The sequence below is a fragment of the Acartia tonsa genome, chromosome 3, assembly GCF_053477335.1.
Source record: "Acartia tonsa isolate MP-2025a chromosome 3, ASM5347733v1, whole genome shotgun sequence".
Lineage (NCBI taxonomy): Eukaryota > Metazoa > Arthropoda > Copepoda > Calanoida > Acartiidae > Acartia > Acartia tonsa.
The window spans coordinates 27,861,108-27,885,297 of record NC_137262.1 but is presented as its reverse complement, the minus strand read 5'-3'; the positions used below and the strand labels follow the sequence as shown (position 1 = coordinate 27,885,297).

The window sequence follows — 24,190 nt, the reverse complement described above, 5'->3', positions numbered from 1 at the left end:
TTATACTTTCCTCAAAAAAAGACCCAAAACATGCAAATTAACACGTGTAATGAGATTTTTTTTCTTTCAGGTTTAATTTTAAGTAATTATTGATATTTTTTGTAAAAAGGATTTTATATAAAAAGTTTTAAAACTCGAGTTATGTAGTGGTTCTTCTCAGGGTGTGGGTAAAAAGGGAGTTTAACCCCTCACACGTTGAAACACTTCATTTTACTCTTCAAAATTAAAAAAAATATTAAACAGTAACGGCTTAAAAAATTCTAAACCCCTTTTTACCCCCTCAAAATTAAAAGGTTTGGACGTCATTGTATAGAAGCTACTCTTATACAACACGGTTTATGCAACGAAAAACATTATGAAATGTCCGGCAATTTTTATGATCGATCGGTTATAGTACAATAGATATACCATTATTAGATACTTATTTTTATGAACAGACTGTATAGATTAGAGAAGATAAAACAATCTGTGTTCTCTATGACAATGGATGTATAATACGTGGTCAGTTCGTTCATCCAGTAGTAAGGGCGGGGATGGTGTAAAGTAGGTGAAGGGATATCGTTATTTTAGCCTGCTGCGAGCATCACTATACCAGAGCACATGAAAAACTGGTGCAACATCCAAGTAAACTGGTAGCCAAAGTTGGATTATCATGTTATCATGTTGAAAACTAATAGTGTCCAAACTTTCTATCATTAATTCTAATATAAAGAAAGAATAAATTGTTAAATATCATTGGGGATACATATTATTGTTCATTGTCCTATCCGTGATGTTTTAGGTTTGTAAAAATCACGATAATTCTCTAATGTTTATTATATCCATTGTAATTCCCATGAAATTCTTTTTATACGTAGCATTAACAACATCGCGCGCCAACAAACTGCAATTATAACAAGGATTACAACATCCATAATAAAAACAAAGTTTTATTTACTAAGTATATTTGCGATAACTTTTATTTAATGAAATCTTCCAATTTTTAACATGTACAAAACGGCCTGCTTAATTGCTTCAAGATCCTGTCAGATCTATATAGGAAATAAATGTCTATAAACGAGCTCAAGTTTTCCAAGGAATATTTGTTTAAAACTCATAGTGCTCCAATAATCCATAATAATTTCTCATTGCCCAGAACGATAAGACCCATTATTTTACTTTATTAAAAATAAATTCCTTTTTTTAATTTCATGTTGCTATTTACCTTATATCAATGTATTTAATTTCTAATCATAAAAAAGAAAATTTAAATTTATAAAATAATAAATGTAAGAAAACTCTGTTTTAAAAGAATTCGATTGTGGCGACACTTTGTGTGTTCAAATATTAAACTAAAATTGTAATCATCATCATTAACCCTTTGGTGATGGTAATGTAAAGAAAAAATATAATTTAAAAAATCTTTTTAAAATCATTTAGATTATTAAATTTACTTTCTTTTAGATAGTAATGCCGGGTGAGGAAAATAGATTTATTGAGAAATAGATATGCATATAGAAAACTAGCCAATAGGGAGATAATTATATCGAGCCAACTCTAGTTAGATTATACCGTTAGACAAACGAAGATAATAGATTTATCATTTATAAAATGCATACAGAGTTTAATATTAGAATTACAGAGTTATTACGGTTTCTAAATTGAACCGAATTGTAACAAGAAACTATATGCTAAGTTTAAATAACTTTAAATTGCCAGAACAATTGTCACATATCTAATTCAATAAATTTTTTGTATAAATAAAGATTTATTATTATTTCCTTTAAATAATTATCTTTATAAGAGTTTTATTATCACAATAATGGATTTATCATTACTTGGATTTTACAACGGATTATCATGTACTCTAATAAAGTAAAACTTGTAGCTGGCTTGTCTAAAATAACCATCCCTTGCCGTTCTACTGGATGAATTAAACTGTTTTTAACCTATTTTTAAAACATATATCAAAAATATACTATGACACCAGTAGAATTAAACTGCAGAGCCTAAATTTGAATTAAGTCCCCAATAAACTTTTTTTAGGGGATTTAAAAATTAATTTTACTGTTGCTGTGGTCTTTTTTGATCAGAGCAAAAGGTCTTTTTTTATTTGGGTAAAATTCGTAGCTTTTAGAGTGTTTTGCTTCATATATATAGTATTCTGGTATAGAGTAAAATTAGGCCTTTTGATTTCATCTAAATTAATTCATTAAAAACTTAATTCTTTACAATATATCAATGAATTAACTTTATCGTGCTTGTTTTCCATCACTTATTTAAAACACAAAAAAATTGGCTGTAAAGGGTTAAATAGTGAAAGATGACAACAAACGTTTACGCAATACAACAAATTTTTTTTTTGTCACATATACAATTATGATAAAATATAAGATTATTCAAACTTATTTTTTTAAATATTTTTAAAAAGCATGTATCTTTTATGTGTATAGTTTTCATTCTTTTCATTTTAATTAAATAAAAATTATTTAACTACATTGGAAATAAGTCACTTTGTAAAAACACTCTTTTTTGAATTGTAAAAAACTGAAATGAAACAAGACTTTTAATTGGTTCAGACTTCAGAATAATATGTTTTATTTTAATGTTAAATTTCTTCTATATAAATTATTGTTTTAGAAAAAAATTATTTGCATCGAACAGAGTAGAGTTTTTATTATTTTATTGATATAATCTGAATCACATCAAATTGTTCTGTAAGAAACAATTTAACCCCAAACTAAAAAATGCTTTTGCTTCCATCAAAATGATCACAGCAACATATAAAATTGATTTTTAAATCCCCCCAAAAAAAGTTTATTGGGGACTTAATTCAAATTTGGGCTCTGCAGTCTGATTCTACTGGTGTCATAGTATATTTTTGATATATGATAAAAAAATAGGTTAAAAACAGTTTAACTAACCAATAATAGATGTCCATGTAATCAAACTAAATTGACGACAAAAGGCTTGACTAGAGACGTCACAGAGAGACATATCTTCACCTTATTTATACCACCTCATGGCTCGCACCCCCACAGTAAATCGCTGTGCACGCGCCTGTATAAAAATGAATACAAAGAGTTTAATAGTTGTAAATTACACAAAGAGTTTAAAGTTTAAAAAATATTTATTTTTATAATTTCTGAAATAAGATAAAAAAACACATTTGAAAACACTTCCTTTTTTATGTTAATTCTTAATTAAATCAGATCTACGTAAAGAAATTTTATATATTTTGATATTTGTACAGTACACTGTAAAGTATTTTCGGTCTCAAAGACTAATTTCTTTTATTCATACAATTTGGTGCAAATCATGAGAAGATAAAGTAATCCTATGTACTTAAATAGCTTTGTATGTGTGTGTTCAATATGGTTTTTAAAATGGATTAACTGTTGAATCTACAAAATAATATGAAATCTTTTTTATTTTTATGTTTCGCCTTTTTATTTTACAGAAAGGGTCTTCCAGATAAAACAAACCTATTTAAAATGAAGAAAAGTTGATCAGATACATATATTAACATTAACGGAAACTGTACAATTATTGGAATTTGGTTAGCAATACCTCTTTGTTTACATATTTGTCAGCTGTCTTTTATATCAATTTGTTTCAATTAAAATTATTCATTTTTAAGTTTCGTAATTATTACAATATTTTTTGTTGATGAATTTTGTGTAGATTAGTAATTTATCTCTCAAAGTATTATAGATACCTTTCCGCGGATATTAAAATGAAAGATTAAAGGCAGTTTTGTTAGCACCGAGGGGCCTAGGTCCCGGGCTAGTAAACCTGGAATTATTTTATGATTATTATTATTATGATATTCGTTGAAACATTTTGTTTATTACTAAGAATGATTTTTCAGTATGGCTGAGAACCTGTACTAATACGTCCATGCAGCGGATATTAATTGGTTTCGAAGCCACACTGAAATCTTTTTTTGTTATATTTTCTAAAATTGTGATCATAAGTTGGGTAGTTCTTTTTATTTCTAATTTAGAAAACTTATACCAGAAAAGTGAATTAAAATGGAGCCGCCGTCGGCAGAATCGTCAGACTATGTTAAAACCCAGGTAAATTTTCTCGATCTTCTTGATTAGTAACTTTTTCAGTAATTTGGTATAAATTTTTTTAAAACCTTTTAAGTCACACACAATTAAATGTCTGTAGGGGTTATTAAAAGTAGAAAAAAGATTCTAAATATAAAATTTATGAATTAAGTTTGTTTTAGTCGTGTAGAAGATGGGTGTATCTATCAACCTCACAGAAAAAAAAGGCAGATGTGTATTAAGATATTCCTCCATAGGTGTCCACACCCCTCTAGATTTTATTTCAATTAAGGGGAGAGTAAAAACATATGTGTGCTCCTCGCAAAACCCCCTGCACGCCGCTAGTAAGAGAATATATTATTTATCAAGTTATTTTAGTTGCTTGGAAGTCCAATGATTTACTATCATTTCAGGTAAACTCTGGATACAAGATGGAGAGTGGAGAAGATTTGGTAAAGTTCAAAGAACACAAAACCTTTACTTTCCCAGAGAATGCTTGGTAAGCTACAAAGCAAGGGCCGCATTGTAATTTAGATTTTATAAGTTAAGAAATTGTAGGGATTTGATTTTACTTTTTATATTCTTCTTTCATTGCATTATAAGTAGCAAAGTTACTCTATAATTAAATTTTTTGTCTGTCAGTCCGTAATGTTATTTGCAAATCAATATTAAAACACAAGAACAAGTGAAAGTTTTGCGATATTTTTCTGTACATTTATTCTGGATTGAAGACAAATTAAGACTTAAATTTGCTAAGTTCGTATTTCTACCCAGAATCCCGCATTTATGGAAGTTATCATCCTTGTTTTATAAACATTTTGAGAATCTTAATGGCTTAGGTGTTTTGAAGCAAGCTGGGAGGTTGCCAACAAACAGGGAGGAATTTATACAGTGCTTCGTAGCAAGGCCATGGCCAGGTATAAACCTTATATAAAAGTAACAGGATGTCTGTGTGTAGATTTACACATTTATTACCACTCCTTATCTAATGAAGAAATAATGCTTTTCGGAGATTTTTTTGTGATTAATATTTTGTTGATTTAACTAACAAATATAAAATGTTATCTTAGACCAGGAGAAAATTTCAATACATTCTTAAATAATAATAAGTTTATTTTTGTTATTTGTACAGTACACAGGAGATGGGAAGTCGTTACATTATGCTGGGCCCACTGAAACCGTCACACACACATGAGGTATTAATCATAGAGTACCCTCGCTTTTACTGTACTGCTTATAATGTTAATTTTTTTTATATAGATAACAAGGATGGTTGGCTAATTTAGATTCAAACTTTGGAAAGTGCATATTATTTGAAAAAAGGGACCTATTTCGAGTTTTATTTTTTTATTTTCCAGAACATAAAAAATATTAATTCTTCTACTAGAAGCAGTATCTTATTGGTTGATTGAATTTGTACTTCTTAAACCTGCGTACACTCTTGATCTACTGGATCTTTGTAATCCTTACAAAGACCAACACAACTGCTGTAACTAACTACTGGATTATCTCAAAAAATTATTCCTAAAGGTTTCGCGATTTTGGAGGGCAACATATCGTGGTAATGACTTCCATTTTAACTGCCTCCGTAACCTTTTTAAAAAGATTTATTTGGCTTGGCTATACCTCATTCCTGTCAATTTAACACTAAAAACCAAATATGTAAGAAATCTTAAACAACATTGCATCCTACAGACAGATTAAAGTAAATTAACAAATCTGATAGATCATGTATTGTTAGGTAGAGGAGTTTGAGCCTAGTGAATGTTCTCCTTTATACAGAGCAAGACAAACACTAAGAGATAGAGGAAATAAAGTTATCATAGGTAACAATTAATAATTATTTTGCTAGAAAAAACCACATTCTACATTTTTTTACATGACTTTAATTGATCTGTAAAAAACCTTAAGAATAAGCTACGCTTTTTTCTTTCAATTGGCTACTATGGCATTTGATAATAATAATAAACATGTAGTAGTATATTTTGCTTTTCAACTGTTTTTTTTTTTAAATGCAGTTACAAATATGCTACTTAGCTTTTACTACGGATTGTCCAAATTAAATTATTAAACAAAGCTTTCTTTAATAACCAAATGTAGAGTCGTACAGATAAGAAATATAGAGAACATTCATATTTTGTCCCTTGTCCTATCCCTGTGTCGGGGAAGAAGGGAATTTTGAACATTAAAATACTACTCAAATAATTTATTGATTAGTATGGTTCAAACTAGCAGTATAAAAACATTTTATTCAATAACCTTTTTCTTCAGAAGAAGAAATTATTTAGTGTTTTTCATAAATTTATCATTTATTGTCTTATCCCTTGAAATACCTGTAGGCTGTGTGTTTTAGGAACCTGGTTGGTGGAAGGAAATCCAATAGTGGTTCTTTTTGATATTGGTTCAGCCTCCCATAATATGAACTCTTGGAAACAAGAACTTTATGAAAATACGCATATAGGTAAGCAATTATTTCAGTAGTTTTAGCCGTTTAGATATCCTAATAGCAAAAACAATTCTTTTCAAGTTTTCTAATCCGTAAATAAGCATGGCACAATTTGTGGCTTTTATATGATTGTTGAATAAGCTATAAAAATTGGAAAGAATTTTAATGAATATAATATATTTGAAATCTGCATAAAATTTTAAGGATTTTTTTTATAAAATTCGTTTTTTTATATAATTCATTATTTAAAAGCGCAAATCCAATTTAAGTTAATACATTTTGACCAATAGGATAGGTGGATTGGAAACTACCTGCGCTCTAATTGGATGTACGTCACTTAAGCTTCTCCAATCAGGGCGCAGATAGTTTTCAATCCACCAATCACAGATGTCAAAATTATTTAACTTAATTAGTATTTGCGCTTATAGATAAAGAATTATACAAAAAACGAATTTTATAAAAATTCCTTAAAATTTTATGCAGATTTCAAATCTATTATATTTATTAAAATTCTTACCAATTTTTATAGCTTATTGTTGAACCCTTTTACTCAGTAATTTTCTGATTGAAGCGAGTTTCTGATTGAAAAGACGACCTTTTAAAAATACTTTTTAAATTTCCATTTTATAGGGAATCCTAACAAATAATTTAGTCGTCTATCTATAATAGAAGCTGAAACATTCACGTTTTCCCAAGACGCCTTGTAGGACTTATAATTCTAGAGTAGCTTGGCTTAAAAAGAATTTTTATATAAAAAGGTGAACAAACGAATGCATAAAAAATCAACAAAGCATTAAATGTGTCATTAGATAGCAAACATACATCATTTCAGAGAAAAAAGGATGACAAAGTGGTATTTTATAAAGTAGTAGGTCTTATTTTAACAATAAACTGACTGAGTTCTGCATTATAGGGAGTTGTTACTTAGGTCGCTAGATAGTTTAAGTGCGTTTTTCTTTCTTTAATATTTTCGTTTTTTTTCAATCATACTCGAGACGAAAAAAATAGAGAAATTATTTTTGTACATACAGGCTGAACTGCGAAAAAGCCGTGCAATTAAAGGGTTGATTATCTAAAAAAAACGATCTTCTTAAATTATGTTACTATCGAATATTCATTTATCTAAATAGGAATTCCATTTACCTCAAAATTAATGATTAAAAAATAAGTTTGAATATGCTGGTAGTTTACTTTATTTTTTTTTGCATAGAATAAGAATTAATAGAAATGCAACTGTTTTTAAAAGCGAAGCTTTTCTATATTTGGGTTCGGTCCGTAACGTTTAGCTCTTTTCATTAATTTAAATATGTTTCAAACTTTTCATGCTGATTCCTATAACAGTTAGGTACGACTTTGAAAGCGCAGCAACTCTATAATCGTTACCAGAAAGTTTGTACGTCCATATCAAACATGCTGATTTTTTACATTTTGACAACAAATTTTTGTAAGTTAAAATTATCCGATTTGTCTGATTTTTGGAATATTGATTCCTATTACAACAAGGTACAATATTATATGCGAAGCATCTCTATAATCAAGTCCTTAAAAAGTAAGTATGTCTTTAAACATAATATTGTAGACTTGTACATTATTCAGTTCTGACTCTCTTCAAGTGTTAATGTTTGTTTGTCCTTCCATTTGAGAGCTTCGCTTTTATGGATGTTGTCATCCTTTTTATTCTAACACTTACATTGTCAATAGTACTAAAATTGATTGGCAAGAAAAGAAGTACCTTATCCACCTTATTTACCTTCATTCATTGCTACAAAAAGTGTTCAATGACCCTGTGAAAAGGTTCATACACTTTAATTCATCATCACACTGACACATGTTTATTATATTTTTATCATTCATCTTTTTCTTGTTATTATGGTGGTATTATTTTCATAATGTTGTAACTTTAATAAGATAGACTGAAGTCTGCGGCCCTGGCATGAATTGATAAAGAGGATGGGCAGAAAATAGCAGTTAACCATCCTAAATTTCAATATAAATGATGAATTATAGCCATAAAACATCCCAGGAAAATAGGAAAATTAAAGTTTTTTCTTGTGGTGATTTTTTCTACAGCTTTCGCTACAGTTAGACAGTTAGGCATCTGGAATTACTTTTATGCCAGGATGATATTATTGATACATATATTTCAGGAGTACCTCACACAGATATTGAATGCAATGATACAATTATTCTTGGATTCATGATGGCTCAATTCATTGCTGACTTTAGATATCAGGTAGGATTCAGGGAGGGGACATCTGACAATAAATTAAACTGGTCATCAAAGGATTATAACCTCGTTACCTTATTCGTAATAAAACCCTGGGTACTTTTATTGAAATTTTATTGGTTGGTTCAAAACATGTGGTATCCAAACATTTCAATCAATAGTTTAAATCTACAGAAGGGTTAATCTTGTTTATAACCATTAGGTTTGTATATCAGATAAGGGCCCTTTGTCTTATCCCTTAGGACCCCTGGATTTCTTCAACTTGTGTAGAATTTATGATTACTTCAATTTTAATTTTAATCCTTTTTTGTCTTGTTTAGTTATCAAAAGATGGTATATGCCAAGAGAGAGGAGATTGTTGTGAAAACAATATTACCAACTCTGCACCTTTGGTTGTAGCCCATATTCATGAATGGATGGCAGGTGTCACACTCATAATGCTTAGGTAAGAATAATTTGGTTGTAGCCCATATTCTTAAATGGATGGCAGGTGTCACACTTATCATGCTTAGGTAAGAATATTCTTTTGTTGTAGCCCATATTCATGAATGGATGGCAGGTGTTACACTCATTATGCTTAGTTAAAAATATATTCTTTGGTTGTAGCCTTTATTAGTTCATTAATGGTAGGCACTAAGTTAAGGTAATCTGTTTGAAAATAAACATCAAAACTTTTATAAGAAATTAGTGATTTTATTTTCTAAAAATCTGTTATTTTGAAATCTTAATATAGTTACTTAATTTCATAATATTCTTGATTAAAAAAAATGATTTTACATGATTATGTTTAACATAAATTAATTTTAGAATGTGGAAGTGTGATGTAGCAACTGTTTTTACTACCCATGCCACAATGTTGGGAAGGTATATAAACATTTTCTGATAGTTTGAACAAAGAAAAATACATTTTTGGGGAAGTTCATTTTTAGGGGAATTTTTTTTGGAAGGGTTGTGGTACCTTCAACCAAAATAGTTTTAAACCTTGCCTGGACCTATAAATATTACATGTATCGGTTAAGCGGTTACTAAACACACACTGACAGACATCCTGTTACTTTTACATAAGAATAAAAGTAAATAAAGCAATTTTAGCGAGAAAAAAATTTTAGTAAAAAAACATTTTTTTTAGACATTTGTGTGCAGGAGCGCTGGATTTCTACAATTATCTTCCAAGTTTTAATGTTGATGTTGAAGCTGGAAAGAGAAAAATCTACCATAGGTAACTTTTTAATGAAAAAATCGACAGTAGGAATACTTTCATTAAATGAGATTGTTCTTATTATGATGATAAATAATTTTTACTCCAATATTCTTTTAACTCTGAATTAAATTGTTCTTTAGATAAGTTTTTTTTCTTCAAATTCTTTATATCATTTTTGAGGAGATTATTCTTTTTAATTGCAGGTATTGTCTTGAAAGAGCTTCAGCCAATTTGGCACATGTGTTCACTACAGTCAGGTAACTGCTATTTCTTTATTAAGGTAAAAAAGGTAAACGAAGTTTTTTTTTAAACTATAAAAACTTAAAAGAATTGGGCGACAAATGAAGTTGCAACAATGGGATTTGGCATTGCAATTATATTTATTATTCTGTTGTACAAAATAGATTTATAAACAAATTGAATTTGTTTTAAATTGATATATGTGTTTAAGTGAAATTACCGCAGAAGAAGCCGATTATTTGATACAGAGAAGGTAAATCATATTTTCGTTCTGCAATTGTAAAATGTTCTCTTGTGTCAAATGTTTTTTAACATTATTAAGACTATCATGTACATTAGAAGAGAAAAAAATTAATTTTATCAAATCTTTAGATGAATAAAAAGAAACATAAAGAAATCCTATATAAATTCTTTTGAACTACTACGTGAAAATAATATTGAAATGCGAAAGACTTACATGATCAATGCCATGGAGAACACTTGTAGAATAGCTTTTCCACTAAAAATATATTTTAGAGCTGATATTATAACTCCCAATGGTCTGAATGTTAAAAGGATGTACCATGAATTTCAGAATCTACATCAGGTTAGATTTTAATTGTCATATTCTAAGTAAATTGAGATTTTTAACATGAATATTTGTACACAGAAGTATGATAAATGGATGAATTAAAGGGGGGAGGTGAAAGTGACACATTTTGAAACCAAAACTTAAAGTCAAATGCACTTAATTAAATAAAGAGTTACATCTCTGAGATTTGGCATGGAAGTTGCTTTAAAAAGGTACAATATGGAACTGTAAAGAAACGGCGGCGGAACTGCCGCTTTCGCCGAAAACTGCCATTTGAATTTCCCACCGATTTTTTTCCTTTTCTCGCCATATTAGACAATTTTCAATCATCTGAGATAAACTTCTTTTTTAATAATTTTTTTTATACTTTCACTTAAAACTTCAAGTAATTCAAATATATGTCAATATTAAAAAGATTTTCAATTAAAATGCAAATATAAGGGAAATTTTTATGAAAAAAGTTTATCTCAGAAGATTAAAAATTGTCTAATTTGGCGAGAAAGAGACAAAAATTCGGCGGGAAAAGGCGGTTTTCGGCGGGAGCAGCGGTTCCGCCGCCTTTTCTTTACAGTTCCATATCGTATCTCTTTAAAGCAACTACCATGCAAAATCCCAGAGCTATCACTCCTTTATTTAGTTGAGTTCCTTTGACTTTTAGTTTTGGTTTCAAAAAGTGTCACTTCCGCACCCCCTTTTTAAGTGTATTGTGTTTCAAAACATTATGTACATGGATAAAATGATTCTACGTCTGATCAATCATTTTGAAATAGATTATTAAAAAAGTAATGGATTATTTTTAGATTCGTGCTACTAGTTTTCTAAGAGGGGCGTTTTTGAGATAGGCATTTACTAAGATAACAGACATCTTTTTGAAGAATAGTCTTACGGACATGATTATCCTTGTCTATTTAGGAATACAAGCAAAAGATTCAGAAGTTTGTCAATGGACATTTCTATGGTCATATTGACTTTAATTTGGATAAAACTCTTTTCTTTTTCATTGCTGGAAGGTAATATTAAAATTGTTTATTTTTTAACCAGTTAACCTACTCTACAACAGGGTATGATGACTGGCTTAGTTTGAACTTTAAGGGTTAAATTACTTAGATTTAAAATCACTATGCTAAAAATTGATCTTTAACCAATTTAAAACCTTCAAAATGTGAAAAATCTATTTTAAGTTTTTATTTTATTTATAAAGATATGAGTTTGGTAACAAAGGAGGAGACATCTTTATTGAAGGTAACATTTTCTCTAATCTAATATAACTCATCGAAATACTTATTCTGTTAAGTTTCCCCTAAGTTTAGAATTAACGTCACCTGATATAAAAGATATAAACTGTTTTATTTACCTTAAAGTTTCCAGTCTATTCACCCTCCCCATTGAACATCATATAGTAAAGAGGGGTGTTTCTGTGCTAGATAGAAACTTTGAGTTAAAGCACCGACAAGCTTCTTACAGATTATATTATCCTCTAGGACTGTTCTACTTTTGCTATGATGATAGGATTTTGTTTGTTTTGTAAAGTTATAGAGGAAATATTTCATTTTACAATATTATAACGTAAGGTTTCGTGACTTTTATTCCAATTCACAAAAATGTTAATATTGGATTTAATAAAACACCTACTATTTCATTTTGTTAGCCCTTGCTCGCCTGAACCATTACCTGAAGGCATGTGGAAGTGACGTCACTGTTATTACATTCATCATATTTCCTGCTAAAAACACAAGGTTAGGTTTTTTACTTGTGTTATAAACCATCAAACCCTAAAACGTTGTGGCTATAAAAGAGTTTGATTATCCAAGGATGATGAATTTATTTATCTCGCTCAATATATATTTACTTAAATCAACTCTTACATAGATTAAAATAATTAGAGGACACAGTTTTAACAACATAGTAATACCCCTAGAGTTTATCCAACGAAGAACAGTCCAATGTTCACTATCCCTTAAAATCTTACAGATATAAATAAATTGATAGTTTTATCTTTGTTATTTAGTTTTAATGTTGAATCTCTGAAGGGCCATGCCATCACCAAATCTTTGCAAGAGACCATTGCTGAAATTCAGGAGAAGGTTGGAGCTAAAATGTAAGTAAAATATAAAGTTTGGAAAAATCTTTAAATAATTTTTTGGGTATAACAACTGATAGATACAGATGATAGATAGATACTATTTATATAATTCCAGGTATAACAAGTGCTCCAGAGGAGAGGTACCCCAAGGTGACAGCTTACTGGATTCAGATGATACGGTCAAACTCAAAAGATGTATCCTAGCTTCCCAACGATGCTCTTGGTAATGCATACTTTTTTTTCATTTTAACAAGTAATTTAGTTTTCTATTAGTACCTAATACTTTGTTACTTAAGTTTTACCATTACCAATATGGGATAATGGATCTTATTATAGGCCTCCAATCACCACTCACAATGTTTGCAACGCTGACAAGGATCCTGTCATCAATGCTTTGAACAGGTATAGGTTACTAAAAATAGGTTACATTTTTATTAGATAGTCACAATGACTCCTCAATAAAAATTGTTATTTGATAATTCAATTTATATAAACTTGATTTATTTATTTACCCTTATATTTTTGCTGATAATTGATTACTGCACCCAGAATGTTTAAATCTAGTTCCTACTGAGCTGTTATGGATGTTATTGTCCTTAGCATTAATTGTGCTCTATTAAATATTATATACATTTTTATAGATGCAGTTTGTTGAATTCTCCTGATGACAGAGTCAAAGTAAGATTCTTTTAATCTTTTTTTAAATTCAATACACATGTATCTTTACTTTATAGAGAATAAAACTAATGAAATTCACCTATTCTTTCTAAATTTACATTTCATCTAAGTTTACTATGCATTTGAATTAGGTGGTGTTCCACCCTGATTTCTTAAATTCAGACAACCCTCTGATTAGTCTGTCTTATGAAGAATTTATCAGGTAAATAAGTTATTATTCTATGGATAATGTTATCCATGTCAATAATTTTCATTACAGTTTTCTTTTTAAATTTTTATAAAATTATTTTTTTTATGACAATGTTGATTCGTTGAATCTATTTTTTAGAGGATGTCATCTTGGTGTATTCCCATCTTACTATGAGCCATGGGGCTACACTCCAGCTGAATGGTAAGGATTTCCTTTGGTAAAATGTAAAAAATATATTTCTTAAATTTTCAATATTTTTTTTTATTTGAGTCTGTGTGTTAATTTTTGGGGTGGTAACTTTTGTCTGGGGGCGAATTCATCTTGGAAGGGTGGTGGTGCCCTTCCCCAAAATAGTTATAAATAGTTAATTAAAGTAGGTATAGTTAAAAAGTTTTTATTTACAGTACAATGATGGGAATTCCCAGTATCACTTCAAACCTCTCCGGATTCGGATGCTTCATGCAGGTAATATAAGCTAGGATTTATTATTTATTTATTATATAAATTTTTTTGAAAATTATTTCAAGCAATGAAACTAATTGTTTAATTTCTACAAGTGGCTATTCCCTAGAGGCCATTAGAGACTCTAGAAAAGCGGTAAGTCGACCAGGCTACACTTTAAATTTTAGATTTTAATTTAATTTTTTTTTGATATGGAAAGGTTTTTTTTTCAATGGCGATTTCTCGATCCTGGGTTATTAAAGTACCCCCCTCAAAAAAGGTGGAAATATTCCCTAAATCTATAAGAATCTTCACCGTAAAGGAAAAACATTTGGTTTAGCGGTTAAAGAGATCCATCGTTACACAAAAACATGCAGAATCAGATATACACAGACAGACAAACTTCCTGTTACTATTTTATAAGAGTTATTCAACAAAAAAAATACAACTTATCATGTAAGTAATTATTTAAGGAGCATGTTTCTGATCCCCAGTCCTATGGAATCTACATCTTAGATAGAAAGTAAGTCAAAGTTATTTATAGCATTGCAATGTAGACAGCTTTTCCCGGATATTAAAATGAAAACTTAAGGATTCAATACAGTTTTGTTAGTCCCGAGGGGATGAAGGCCCGAGATAACAAAATTGGTAATAATTTTATATTTTATTTTAATTTACTAGAAAAATTGTCTGTTAAATTATTCCATACATTTTATTTTTTGTATGATTGTAAACCTGTTTTAATCAAGCGGATATTAATCAGTTTCGAAGCCTTATGGAAAGATCTATCAGTTGTTTTGGTTATTAATTATAAAATCACGAAACCTTATAAAACACTATTTATACTACAATATAAATTAGTATTTTGTTTTGTCTGTCCTTTAAGATCTCACGACTAAACCGATTGAGTTCTTCAATTTAGAGAAGCCCTTGGCCGGTTTTTAGTTATTTTCTCATAAAATTTAGAATGTAAATTGTTGCTAGAGGTGCATCAGCTTTTAAATAGATAGTTAAATTATATGGTATCCAAAAAAAATCAAAATAATTTATCATTTATGTTATAAAATGAAGTTGATATAAAAGGATTTCATTTTAGCAACTGTAAACCTTCTTTAAAATGCTTGGAGCTTAAAAGGCGTAAAATAAATCATAAAGTACATACTGAAAATAAATGCATAAGGATATTTGCATTTTATGCCTAGTATATGTCTACTTGATTGTCTAGTTTATGCTAATAAACACATAAATAAATTTTGCATTTTTAGAGTATAGCTATTTTATAATTTTAAAGTAACTTTGGATTTTTTCTCTCAAAAATACCTTTATTTAAATTATCTTTCAAACTTAAAAATCATAACTAGATCGGTAGCTTCTCGTCTGTGAATAATTAAAAATAGTTTGGCTTTGGGAATCAATATATGTTTATTTGATTACCAGATTTTCATGTACTCTAATAAAGTGATACTTTCAGCAGTCTAAAATAGCATAACGATACACAACGATCCCTTTGACTCCAACTTTGTGAACAAACTGACCCATAAATGTTCTCATATTAGCAACCTAATTGACAAATTTTCCCCTGTTAATATCCATTAATTTGTATTATTAATGAATGTATATTGTTTAAATAAAACTGCAACTGCATAAAATAAACATTATTTTTTTATGCTGAATTAAACGCAAGTATAACAATCCTATAATTCTAATTGAAAAGGGTCTTTTATTAGTATTTCCCCCCAAAAAGTCTTGTTGAGCTTAGAACCCCCCCTCTCCACTAGAAATTCATAATGAATTGAAAAAGAGGGTGGTAGTTTATTGTTTGTTTGTATATTACTTAAGGTCAGGTTAGGTTACATAAGGTAGCCCCACAGGGTCAGGCAACCGTAGATATAGGCCCCGCAGGGGTGTATCATAAAAAACTACCACTCTCTTTTTAACAGTTTATCTTAATAATAGGGCAGGGGCTTGCGTTTCATTGTTCGACACTTTAATGGAAATTACCTCTTTATTTTACGAAAGCAAAATAACCAAATTAATCTTTTGAACAAAAAGCATGTTATTTATAATTGGTCATACATTTTCTAACACAATTTTAAAAAGATTTTATGACCCAACATTTAGAAGATTTTTAGTATCCTTAATTATATAGCATGACGTGGAGGAATAATTTTCATAAATAAATCTAACAGAAACAAATTGTTAAATTTTATGGTTGTAAAAAATTCTGCAAAGATGGACATAACTCTAATGAATATGATCTCTCATTCGTTGGCTTTAAAACTTTGGGTACATATATAAAATCTTTAATGGTTTGATTTAAACTAGCAGTGTTCAATCCTTTCAACCAATAATATTAATCCATTAAACGGTTTATTTTGTTATTATAAAAAAAGATGTACATAGATTTATCGTCCATTGTCTCATCCCTTTAGACCCTTGAGAATGCTGCACCTACTTTTTAGAGCCTTACAGACAAATACAGTATATGTTTCTTGTAGAGAAGTTTCGCTATTTTAATATTTATTTTAGTTTTTTCTACACAAAATTTAAATTGAATTATAAACAAGAATAGTCGTATAAAAATGGACTTCCTTGAAAAATTAATTATATTTCTGACAAGGGTGGGTAAAATGTTAAAGGGCGGAAAATCAGGTTTCTTCAGGATTGGGCTACTATCTGTCTGGGGGCATAAAATCGCAACAGTAACAGGGAGGAGGGGACATTGAGCTCTTTGTTATACTAGTCCCCAAAGTTTTATAATAACTTCATTTCATTTTATGGCTCAACATCTTTGGGGACTTTTATCAAATTTTTATTGGTTGATTTATTTAGTTGATTGTCCAAACGTTTTAATCACTATATGTAATACTAGCGGCTTCGCCCCTAGCCTTTAGGGGCTTTGCCCCAAGAGGTTTGATCAACCTAATTTTTCGAAGATACCCTGTAAATGAGAACTCGATCGGTTCAGCAGTTAGCGAGATCCTTCGGTAAAAAGAAACATACTGACATCGTTCTACTTTGTATTATAGACACAGAAGGTTTAATTTTATGAATCATCATTAGAGATGTACATCAAGTTAACGGTCATTGTCTTATCCCTTAAGATTCCTGGTTCAGTTAGGTTTACTAACATCTTAGCCGCTTGCCCCTATTCATATTTAATAATGAAATAGTCTTAAACCTACCCGGGACCTATGTTAAGCTTTCCTAAATTGGAAACCTCAATCAGCAAGTGTTAATGTTAGTCATTAGAAACATTATTTTTTATTATTTTTAAAAGTAACGATGGCTTTTTATAAGTTCGTTAAGATCTCTCATTTCATTTCCCAATTTGGATAGACCCAAAAGTAATTATGTATACGTTGAGCTGAGCCGTTCGTCGCAAACTATTCAGGGAAGTTTTCCATTGGGCGAGAAAGGTTTTTACCATAAAGGCTTTTACCGTCCCCTTCCTCCTGCGTAAAAATACTCAACACCCCTCTCCAATAATAAACATATTTGAAAAACACAAAGAAAAATGTGGTTAGGAATCTCCCCAACCTCCTTTAGGGGCGCAGTCGCCAGTCATCCAAACCAAGCATAGAGTAGTAGTAGTAGCAGCAGGCGGTTGTGTGTATTTTATCTGATTTTAATATCATGAAATAAATTCAATTTTATTTAAACTTTATGCATTTACTCAATATTCAGGATTTTTCTTAACAGCTAACTGTACTATGTACTCTTTTGTTTTATGGGTAGATTTTAATTAGCAATTTATCTTTTTTAGGGTTAGAATATTTATGATAAGTATTCTATGGTTGATTTTACCGTGTAGGTTTTGAAAAGTGTTATTATTTTAATGTAAAGCTTAAAATCATGCAAATGGCAAACAGGGTAAAAGTTGTATAACTAAAAACAAAAAAATCACTAAACTCCTGAGAGGTACATTAAACTTTTATGCATGTAAATTTGATTTCAATTTCAAGTAATATTTTATTTATTCTTTTCAGGTTTATTTCTGTGGAGGAGAGTGTAAGAAATCTTGCCCAAATGATGTTTGATTTTAGCCAACTTTCAAGGTACATTTATTTTATTTTTTGTTACAAGGTTGTTCTTTAGAAGTATAGAAACCATATAGGTAATTTAGCTACAAATACAGAAGGGCAGAGAAAACGATAAATTTATCGTAAGAATTATAGCCTGAAAACACCCAGGAACCTATGAGAAGCTTAGCTAAAACAGAGGACTCAATCGATTAATTAAATCAAAAACTTTACTACAGATAACAAAAATATTTTCAGCTCTCTTAAATTTGATTACAGCTTATTCATAACTAGGATTTGTCCATATATCTGAAAGAGCGCGCATATTAAAAAATTCTATATCAAACTGGCTTTCTAAAAAAGAAACCAAATACTTTTTTTGTAATGACTTTAGTTATAATTAGGTATAATTAAAAAGCGAAATAAATCTAAAATAATATTTGGGGGACAAATGGAGAGGTCGTCAATTTTACGATGTGCCCCCCCCCCCTCACGACAGCTGAAAAACACAGTTTCGTGATTTTTTTCAAAGGGGGGGAGGGGGGTTTAATGCAACCATCTCGTAATCAGTGAGCAAATGGCACTTAGAATTCGAATTTCGATCTAAACTTTTGCATGAGTAATCCTTGGTAGGTCTATTTTCCCTAAATCGAACAAAAAGTTGGAAAAGTAACGGCTGGCGGCTCAGCCGTTTAGCCGTTTTTTGCCTATTTTCAGGGTAAATTCATCATCAATTACGTAGGAATCAACTATTTAAAACATATTTTTGGTTTAATTCATGTTAAATAATAGCAATAACCATTTTTGAAACTTCTAGTACCAACAGATACTGTCTAGAACCGTTTAATAGCGTTTTGGAGTGGCAACGAGAATAAGGTGGAGATAGGTTTCGTGAATAATTTTTTGTACTATAGATATCCAAAAAATGGCAAAACTGCTGAGCCGCCAGCCGTTAGCCGTTACTTTTCCAACTTTTTGTTCGATTTAGGGAAAATAGAACTACCAAGGATTACTCATGCAAAATTTCAGATTTAAATTCGAATTCTAAGTGCCATTTGCTCACTGATTACGATATGGTTGCATTAAAAACTCCCCCCTTAATTTCGTTGTTGATATAAGCTGGATATTATGCCTGAAAATAAGCTTTCGTATGCTAACAGCACATAATATAAAATGTCCCTTTCTAGTTCAACACTTGTAAATAAAATAGTTGATTAATGCCGCTAGGTAATTCTGTTGGTAGCTATGTAAAGCCAGACTTTTTAGTAGGTCCCATAACTATTTCAGCTTTTGCAGACAGCTAACCCTTTGATTACACGACTTTAGCCTGAAAGTTTTAGCTGTATATATTAATAGTTATTTCTTTTATCGTATTAGAAACCGCTTTCCGTGGATATAGAATGTACAATTATAAGATTAAAACCAGTTTTAATCTTATGATTGTACATTTTTATATTCATAGAAAGCTGGATATAATACGATGCTAGACATAGTTTTTTCGTATGGATGAGAACCAGTTCCTATTAACCGGATTGGAATGAATACGAGAAAGAGTATTTCCTACTATTAATCAGATAAAGCTACAAAATGTACAAATTTTAATACCTTTAGTCATTCTGAATTTTGGGCTGAGATTCAAACTCCTCACCACCTCAACAGGGAGCCAATGCTCTACGTGCTGTAGTCGAGGGTCAGTGAATTAAAACAATTTGCTGTACTATATATCATTTGTTGACAGAAAAAATTAGTAGATTTTTTTCTTCATATGTTTTATTCTGGTCCTTCTTAGTGAGGCCTACACAGTACACACTAAGGGATATAAGTTTTCCGGAATTTTAATGTAGGGAGTAGATTTGAAATCTGCATCAAATTTTAAGGATTTTTTATAAAATTCGTTTTTTGTAAAATTCTTTATCTAAAAGCGAAAATACATTTTAAGTTAATTAATTTTGGCCTATAGGATAGGTGGATTTTAAACTACCTGCGCTCTAATTGGTTGAATGATGTACGACATCCAATCAGAGCGCAGATTTTTTAAATCCACCAATCACAGATGCCAAAATTAATTAACTTAATTTGTATTTCCGCTTTTAGATAAAGAATTATACAAAAAAACGAATTTTATAAAAAATCCTTAAAATTTGATGCAGATTTCAAATCTACTCCCTACATTACAATTCTGGAAAACTTATATCTCTTAGTACACAATGACCTTCCTATTTTAGTTTTAATCTGTTCCTTACCAAATTTGTTTCCATGATTAGTTGTTTTTTCAAACCAACTTTGTATCATTAAAAAATATTTTAGGTCTCATACTGGTACCCAAGGTTTAAAAAAAACATGTATTTTATTCATTTAAGAAAACTTTGGGTACTTTTATTTAATCTTTATTAGTTTATACAAACAAGCAACTTTTCCACTGTTAAGTTTTTTTTTACATAAGGGGTACAATCATTTCTGATTTATATCAATAAATTGTCTATTGTTTATCTCGAGTTCCAAATGTAATAAAAAAGAAACACATTAATTTACAAATAAAATAACCTAAGACCACATCTGGAGCTATGATAAGCTTCTCAAAAAGTTTTAGGTGTGATTCTAAATAGCTTTTGAATGTAAAAGTTATAAGTTGTTTTATATTGACATATTTAATTTTTGTAGAATGATTGAGAATCAAATTAGAATGAATCAAAATAACAACAACTTTTCATCAATTATCAGATTCTATAAAAAGATTGGTGTTCTTACAAACTATAATATATTTAAATAATGATATTATTTATAGTATGCTTGTTTTATTAGCAGCTTGGCAGCCGTTTAGAATGCAACAATATAACTTAGCCTAACCTTATCTAAAGTAATAAACAAACTAAATACTTCCCCTTCCCTACTTACTTTAATTTTTTTCTTTAAATGTAATAGTGGGGTTTCTGTGCTCGACTAAGCACTTTGATAGAGGATTTAATAAACAGATTTATATTTTATATCATACTTCTGGAAACAGATATAAAAGCAATAGTTATTTATCGCATCGTTTTATGTTTCCGTGGATTTTTAAATGAAAAATCATAAGCTTAAAACCAGATTTGTTAGCCTTATGATTTTTATTTTAATATTCATGGAAAATTGTCTGTATTATGATGCTATACATAATTTTTCACTTTAACTGAGAACCGGTTGTAATCCAGCGGATATTTACCGGTTTCTAAGCCATACTGGAATAGTTATTTCTCGCATCGTATTATAAACAGCTTTCCGTGGATATAGAATGTACAATTATTAGATTATAACCAGTTTTTTAGCCCTGAGGTGCCGAAGGCACAGGATACAAAACTGGTTTTAATCTTATGATTGTACATTTTAATATTCGTAGAAAGTTGGATATAATACAATGCTAGACATAGTTTTTTCGTATGGATGGAACCGGTTCCTATCCACCGGATTCGAATCAATACAAGAATAGTTATTTCTCGCATCGTATTATAAAGGGCTCTCTGCGGATATAGAAAGTACAATTATGAGATTAAAACTAGTTTTTTTTAGCCCCGAGGTGCCAAAGGCACCGGCTAAAAAAACTGGTTTTAATCTTATGATTGTACATTTCTATATTCGTAGAAAGCTGGATATAATACGATGCTATACATAGTTTTTTCGTATGGATGAGAACCGGTTCCTATCCACTGAATTCGAATGAATACGAGAATAGTTATTTCTCGTATCGTATTATAAACAGCTTTCCGTGGATATAGAATGTACAATTATTAGATTATAACCAGTTTTTTAGCCCCGAGGTGCCTAAGGCACGGGATACAAAACTGGTTATAATCTTATGATTGTACATTTCTATATTCGTAGAAAACTGGATATAATACGATGCTAGACATAGTTTTTTCGTATGGATGAGAACCGGTTCCTGTCCACCGGATTCGAATGAATACGAGAAAATATATTACAAAGTTACTGTCTTAATTTATTGTAAGATTGTTTAAACATCTAAATCTTTTCACTTCCTTATCTTATCTAAAAACAGACAAACTAATCAAAATTGTAAACCAATCAAAAGATTAGATTTACTATAAATTGGGATTTTTTTTCATGAGTTAAGTTTAGAGATTATTAAGTTTTGTTTTAAAATTTCCATTTTATTTAGATAACAAAACAGTAAAATGTAATACAAAAAAATATTTATAATTTTTCAACTACAATAATTTTATTCTTTTATAATAAAAAAAAAACTAAAATAACGTTTTAAATGGACATGCCTTAAACTGTTTTTAAAGTATTTTTGAATGGGGGGTCAAAAATATACTTTGCCACATTTAGAATAAGACTGCAGGGCCTAAATTTAAATTAGGCCCCCAAGTTAGTTTTTTTGGGGATTTTAAAAATCATTTTTTATAGTGGATTGGGTAATTTTTACCCCAGCCGATCGATTATTTATTTTGTGGTTAAATTGTCGCTTATGGAAGAATTTTAATAATTCACTTTATATGCATAGCATACAAAAACAATGTACTCTGTTAAATGCAAATAATATTTTTTCTGAAAAAATGAATTCAATAGAGAAAATTAACATAATGAAAAAATGTTTAATGGCCAATTATAGTTATAATAATATGACTAATCATAAGACCATATGAATTAATTGTTTCCGTTTTTTCTCTACCAATTTTTTCTCTATATTTTTACATTAAGGAAAATAGAATAAATTGGGGGGAAAAATGTACAAAGTTATTTATCCAGAAACCATATAAAATGGTGCGGATACGCGTAACGAAAATTCTCGTATTATTTAAACCCCCAAATTTTTTTACAAGGAAAAGACGATAAAATTATTCATTGAAGAAATTGTCCAAAATTCCTTTTATTTACCCGTCCGAGTTGTTTCGTTAACAAAAATGCAGATTATATAGCTGAACGATATTCTTAAACCAATGTATTTTACTTTCATAAATATTTTTTATTTGTTATACCCAATCGAGGGCATAGTAGAGTGTACAAATGAAAAGAAAGGAAGAAAAAAGCAATTAAAATTAAAAATGCTTCTGCTGTTGTAAAAATTACCCAATCTACTATAAAAAATAATTTTTAAAATCCCCAAAAAAACTAACTTGGGGGCCTAATTAAAATTTGGGCCCTGCAGTCTTGTTCTAAATGTGGCAAAGTATATTTTTGACCCCTCATTCAAAAATACTTTAAAAACAGTTTAAGTAAAAAGTAGATGCGGTATTTATAATCACATTATATAAAGAATTAAGGTACTATAACTACTGAACTGATTGTTTTTTTTTTAAAGGAATCTTTACATAGATCCTGTGATGGTTTTGGGCTATTTTTCAGATAAAATTTTTTGAATAGTTTTAAGCTATATTTCCAGCCACTCTCTGCTCCTTCAAAGACAGTTGTTTTAGAGGCTAGGGGTGTAGCCGCTATAGTATCATTACAAAGTTAATGAAGAATTTGAACATATTAATTTGGCAAATTCTTTTCCCAATTTGGGGTTATCTGTTAATCTGACAATCTATACAGTTTCTGTTTTGGCCATTAACAATTCCAGTGAATATTTGTACAGTACATTTTTAAAATTGATATATAATTACTTGGATGTTGCATTAAATTTTCATGTACTAATAAAGTGGCTAAAATAACGATACCCCCTCCATCTACTACCTTTACCCTATCCCCTCCTCTTCTACTGGATGAACTAACTGACCAATAACTGAGGTCAATAATAGCATTCAAAATTTACGACAAAATTTTCCTTGTTAAATATCCACGTATTCAATATCCATTATTAACCTCATTAGTGCGGCTACTGTATAAACCAAAAATCTTTACAATATAGCTATCAAAGAAATTAGGATTTTATACATTCGTTTTTTGGGCTGAAGTTTGATTTTTTTTCTCTTTCTAACCCCCCCCCCCCCCCACCCCACATGTCTTTTTGGTTTGTTTGGGGTTCTTGAACATTTTTTTAAAGAAAGGATAAACGTCCCCCAAGGAAAATAGCCTAATTTTTTTCTGTGACTAATAGGCTTATTCCATAATAAGCAGAGC

At 29.8% G+C, this 24,190-nt stretch overlaps 2 protein-coding genes across 3 annotated transcripts in view; one reads left to right on the top strand and one right to left on the bottom strand.

The window, feature by feature from the left end:
* The window catches only part of LOC145313806 (uncharacterized), a 180,890-nt gene that overhangs the window by 96,423 nt on the left and 60,277 nt on the right, over window positions 1-24,190 (bottom strand). The window lies entirely within an intron of this gene.
* Window positions 1-24,190, top strand: part of LOC145313807 (glycogen [starch] synthase-like) — a 144,689-nt gene that overhangs the window by 114,517 nt on the left and 5,982 nt on the right. The window contains exons 2-26 of one of the 2 annotated variants that reach the window (XM_080153421.1): window positions 3,999-4,058; window positions 4,448-4,533; window positions 4,874-4,951; window positions 5,167-5,230; window positions 5,776-5,860; window positions 6,388-6,495; window positions 8,628-8,713; window positions 9,028-9,152; window positions 9,515-9,571; window positions 9,837-9,926; window positions 10,112-10,165; window positions 10,360-10,401; window positions 10,665-10,734; window positions 11,632-11,729; window positions 11,921-11,961; window positions 12,368-12,455; window positions 12,728-12,817; window positions 12,918-13,025; window positions 13,139-13,204; window positions 13,444-13,480; window positions 13,612-13,682; window positions 13,809-13,871; window positions 14,075-14,135; window positions 14,585-14,634; window positions 18,101-18,169. In XM_080153421.1, coding sequence (XP_080009547.1) covers window positions 4,014-4,058; window positions 4,448-4,533; window positions 4,874-4,951; window positions 5,167-5,230; window positions 5,776-5,860; window positions 6,388-6,495; window positions 8,628-8,713; window positions 9,028-9,152; window positions 9,515-9,571; window positions 9,837-9,926; window positions 10,112-10,165; window positions 10,360-10,401; window positions 10,665-10,734; window positions 11,632-11,729; window positions 11,921-11,961; window positions 12,368-12,455; window positions 12,728-12,817; window positions 12,918-13,025; window positions 13,139-13,204; window positions 13,444-13,480; window positions 13,612-13,682; window positions 13,809-13,871; window positions 14,075-14,135; window positions 14,585-14,634; window positions 18,101-18,169 — 1,832 coding nt within the window. In that variant the 5' untranslated portion in view covers window positions 3,999-4,013. Of the gene's footprint in view, window positions 1-3,984; window positions 4,059-4,447; window positions 4,534-4,873; window positions 4,952-5,166; window positions 5,231-5,775; window positions 5,861-6,387; window positions 6,496-8,627; window positions 8,714-9,027; window positions 9,153-9,514; window positions 9,572-9,836; window positions 9,927-10,111; window positions 10,166-10,359; window positions 10,402-10,664; window positions 10,735-11,631; window positions 11,730-11,920; window positions 11,962-12,367; window positions 12,456-12,727; window positions 12,818-12,917; window positions 13,026-13,138; window positions 13,205-13,443; window positions 13,481-13,611; window positions 13,683-13,808; window positions 13,872-14,074; window positions 14,136-14,584; window positions 14,635-18,100; window positions 18,170-24,190 lie in introns of both variants that reach the window. The other variant, XM_080153420.1, reaches the window with a different exon arrangement.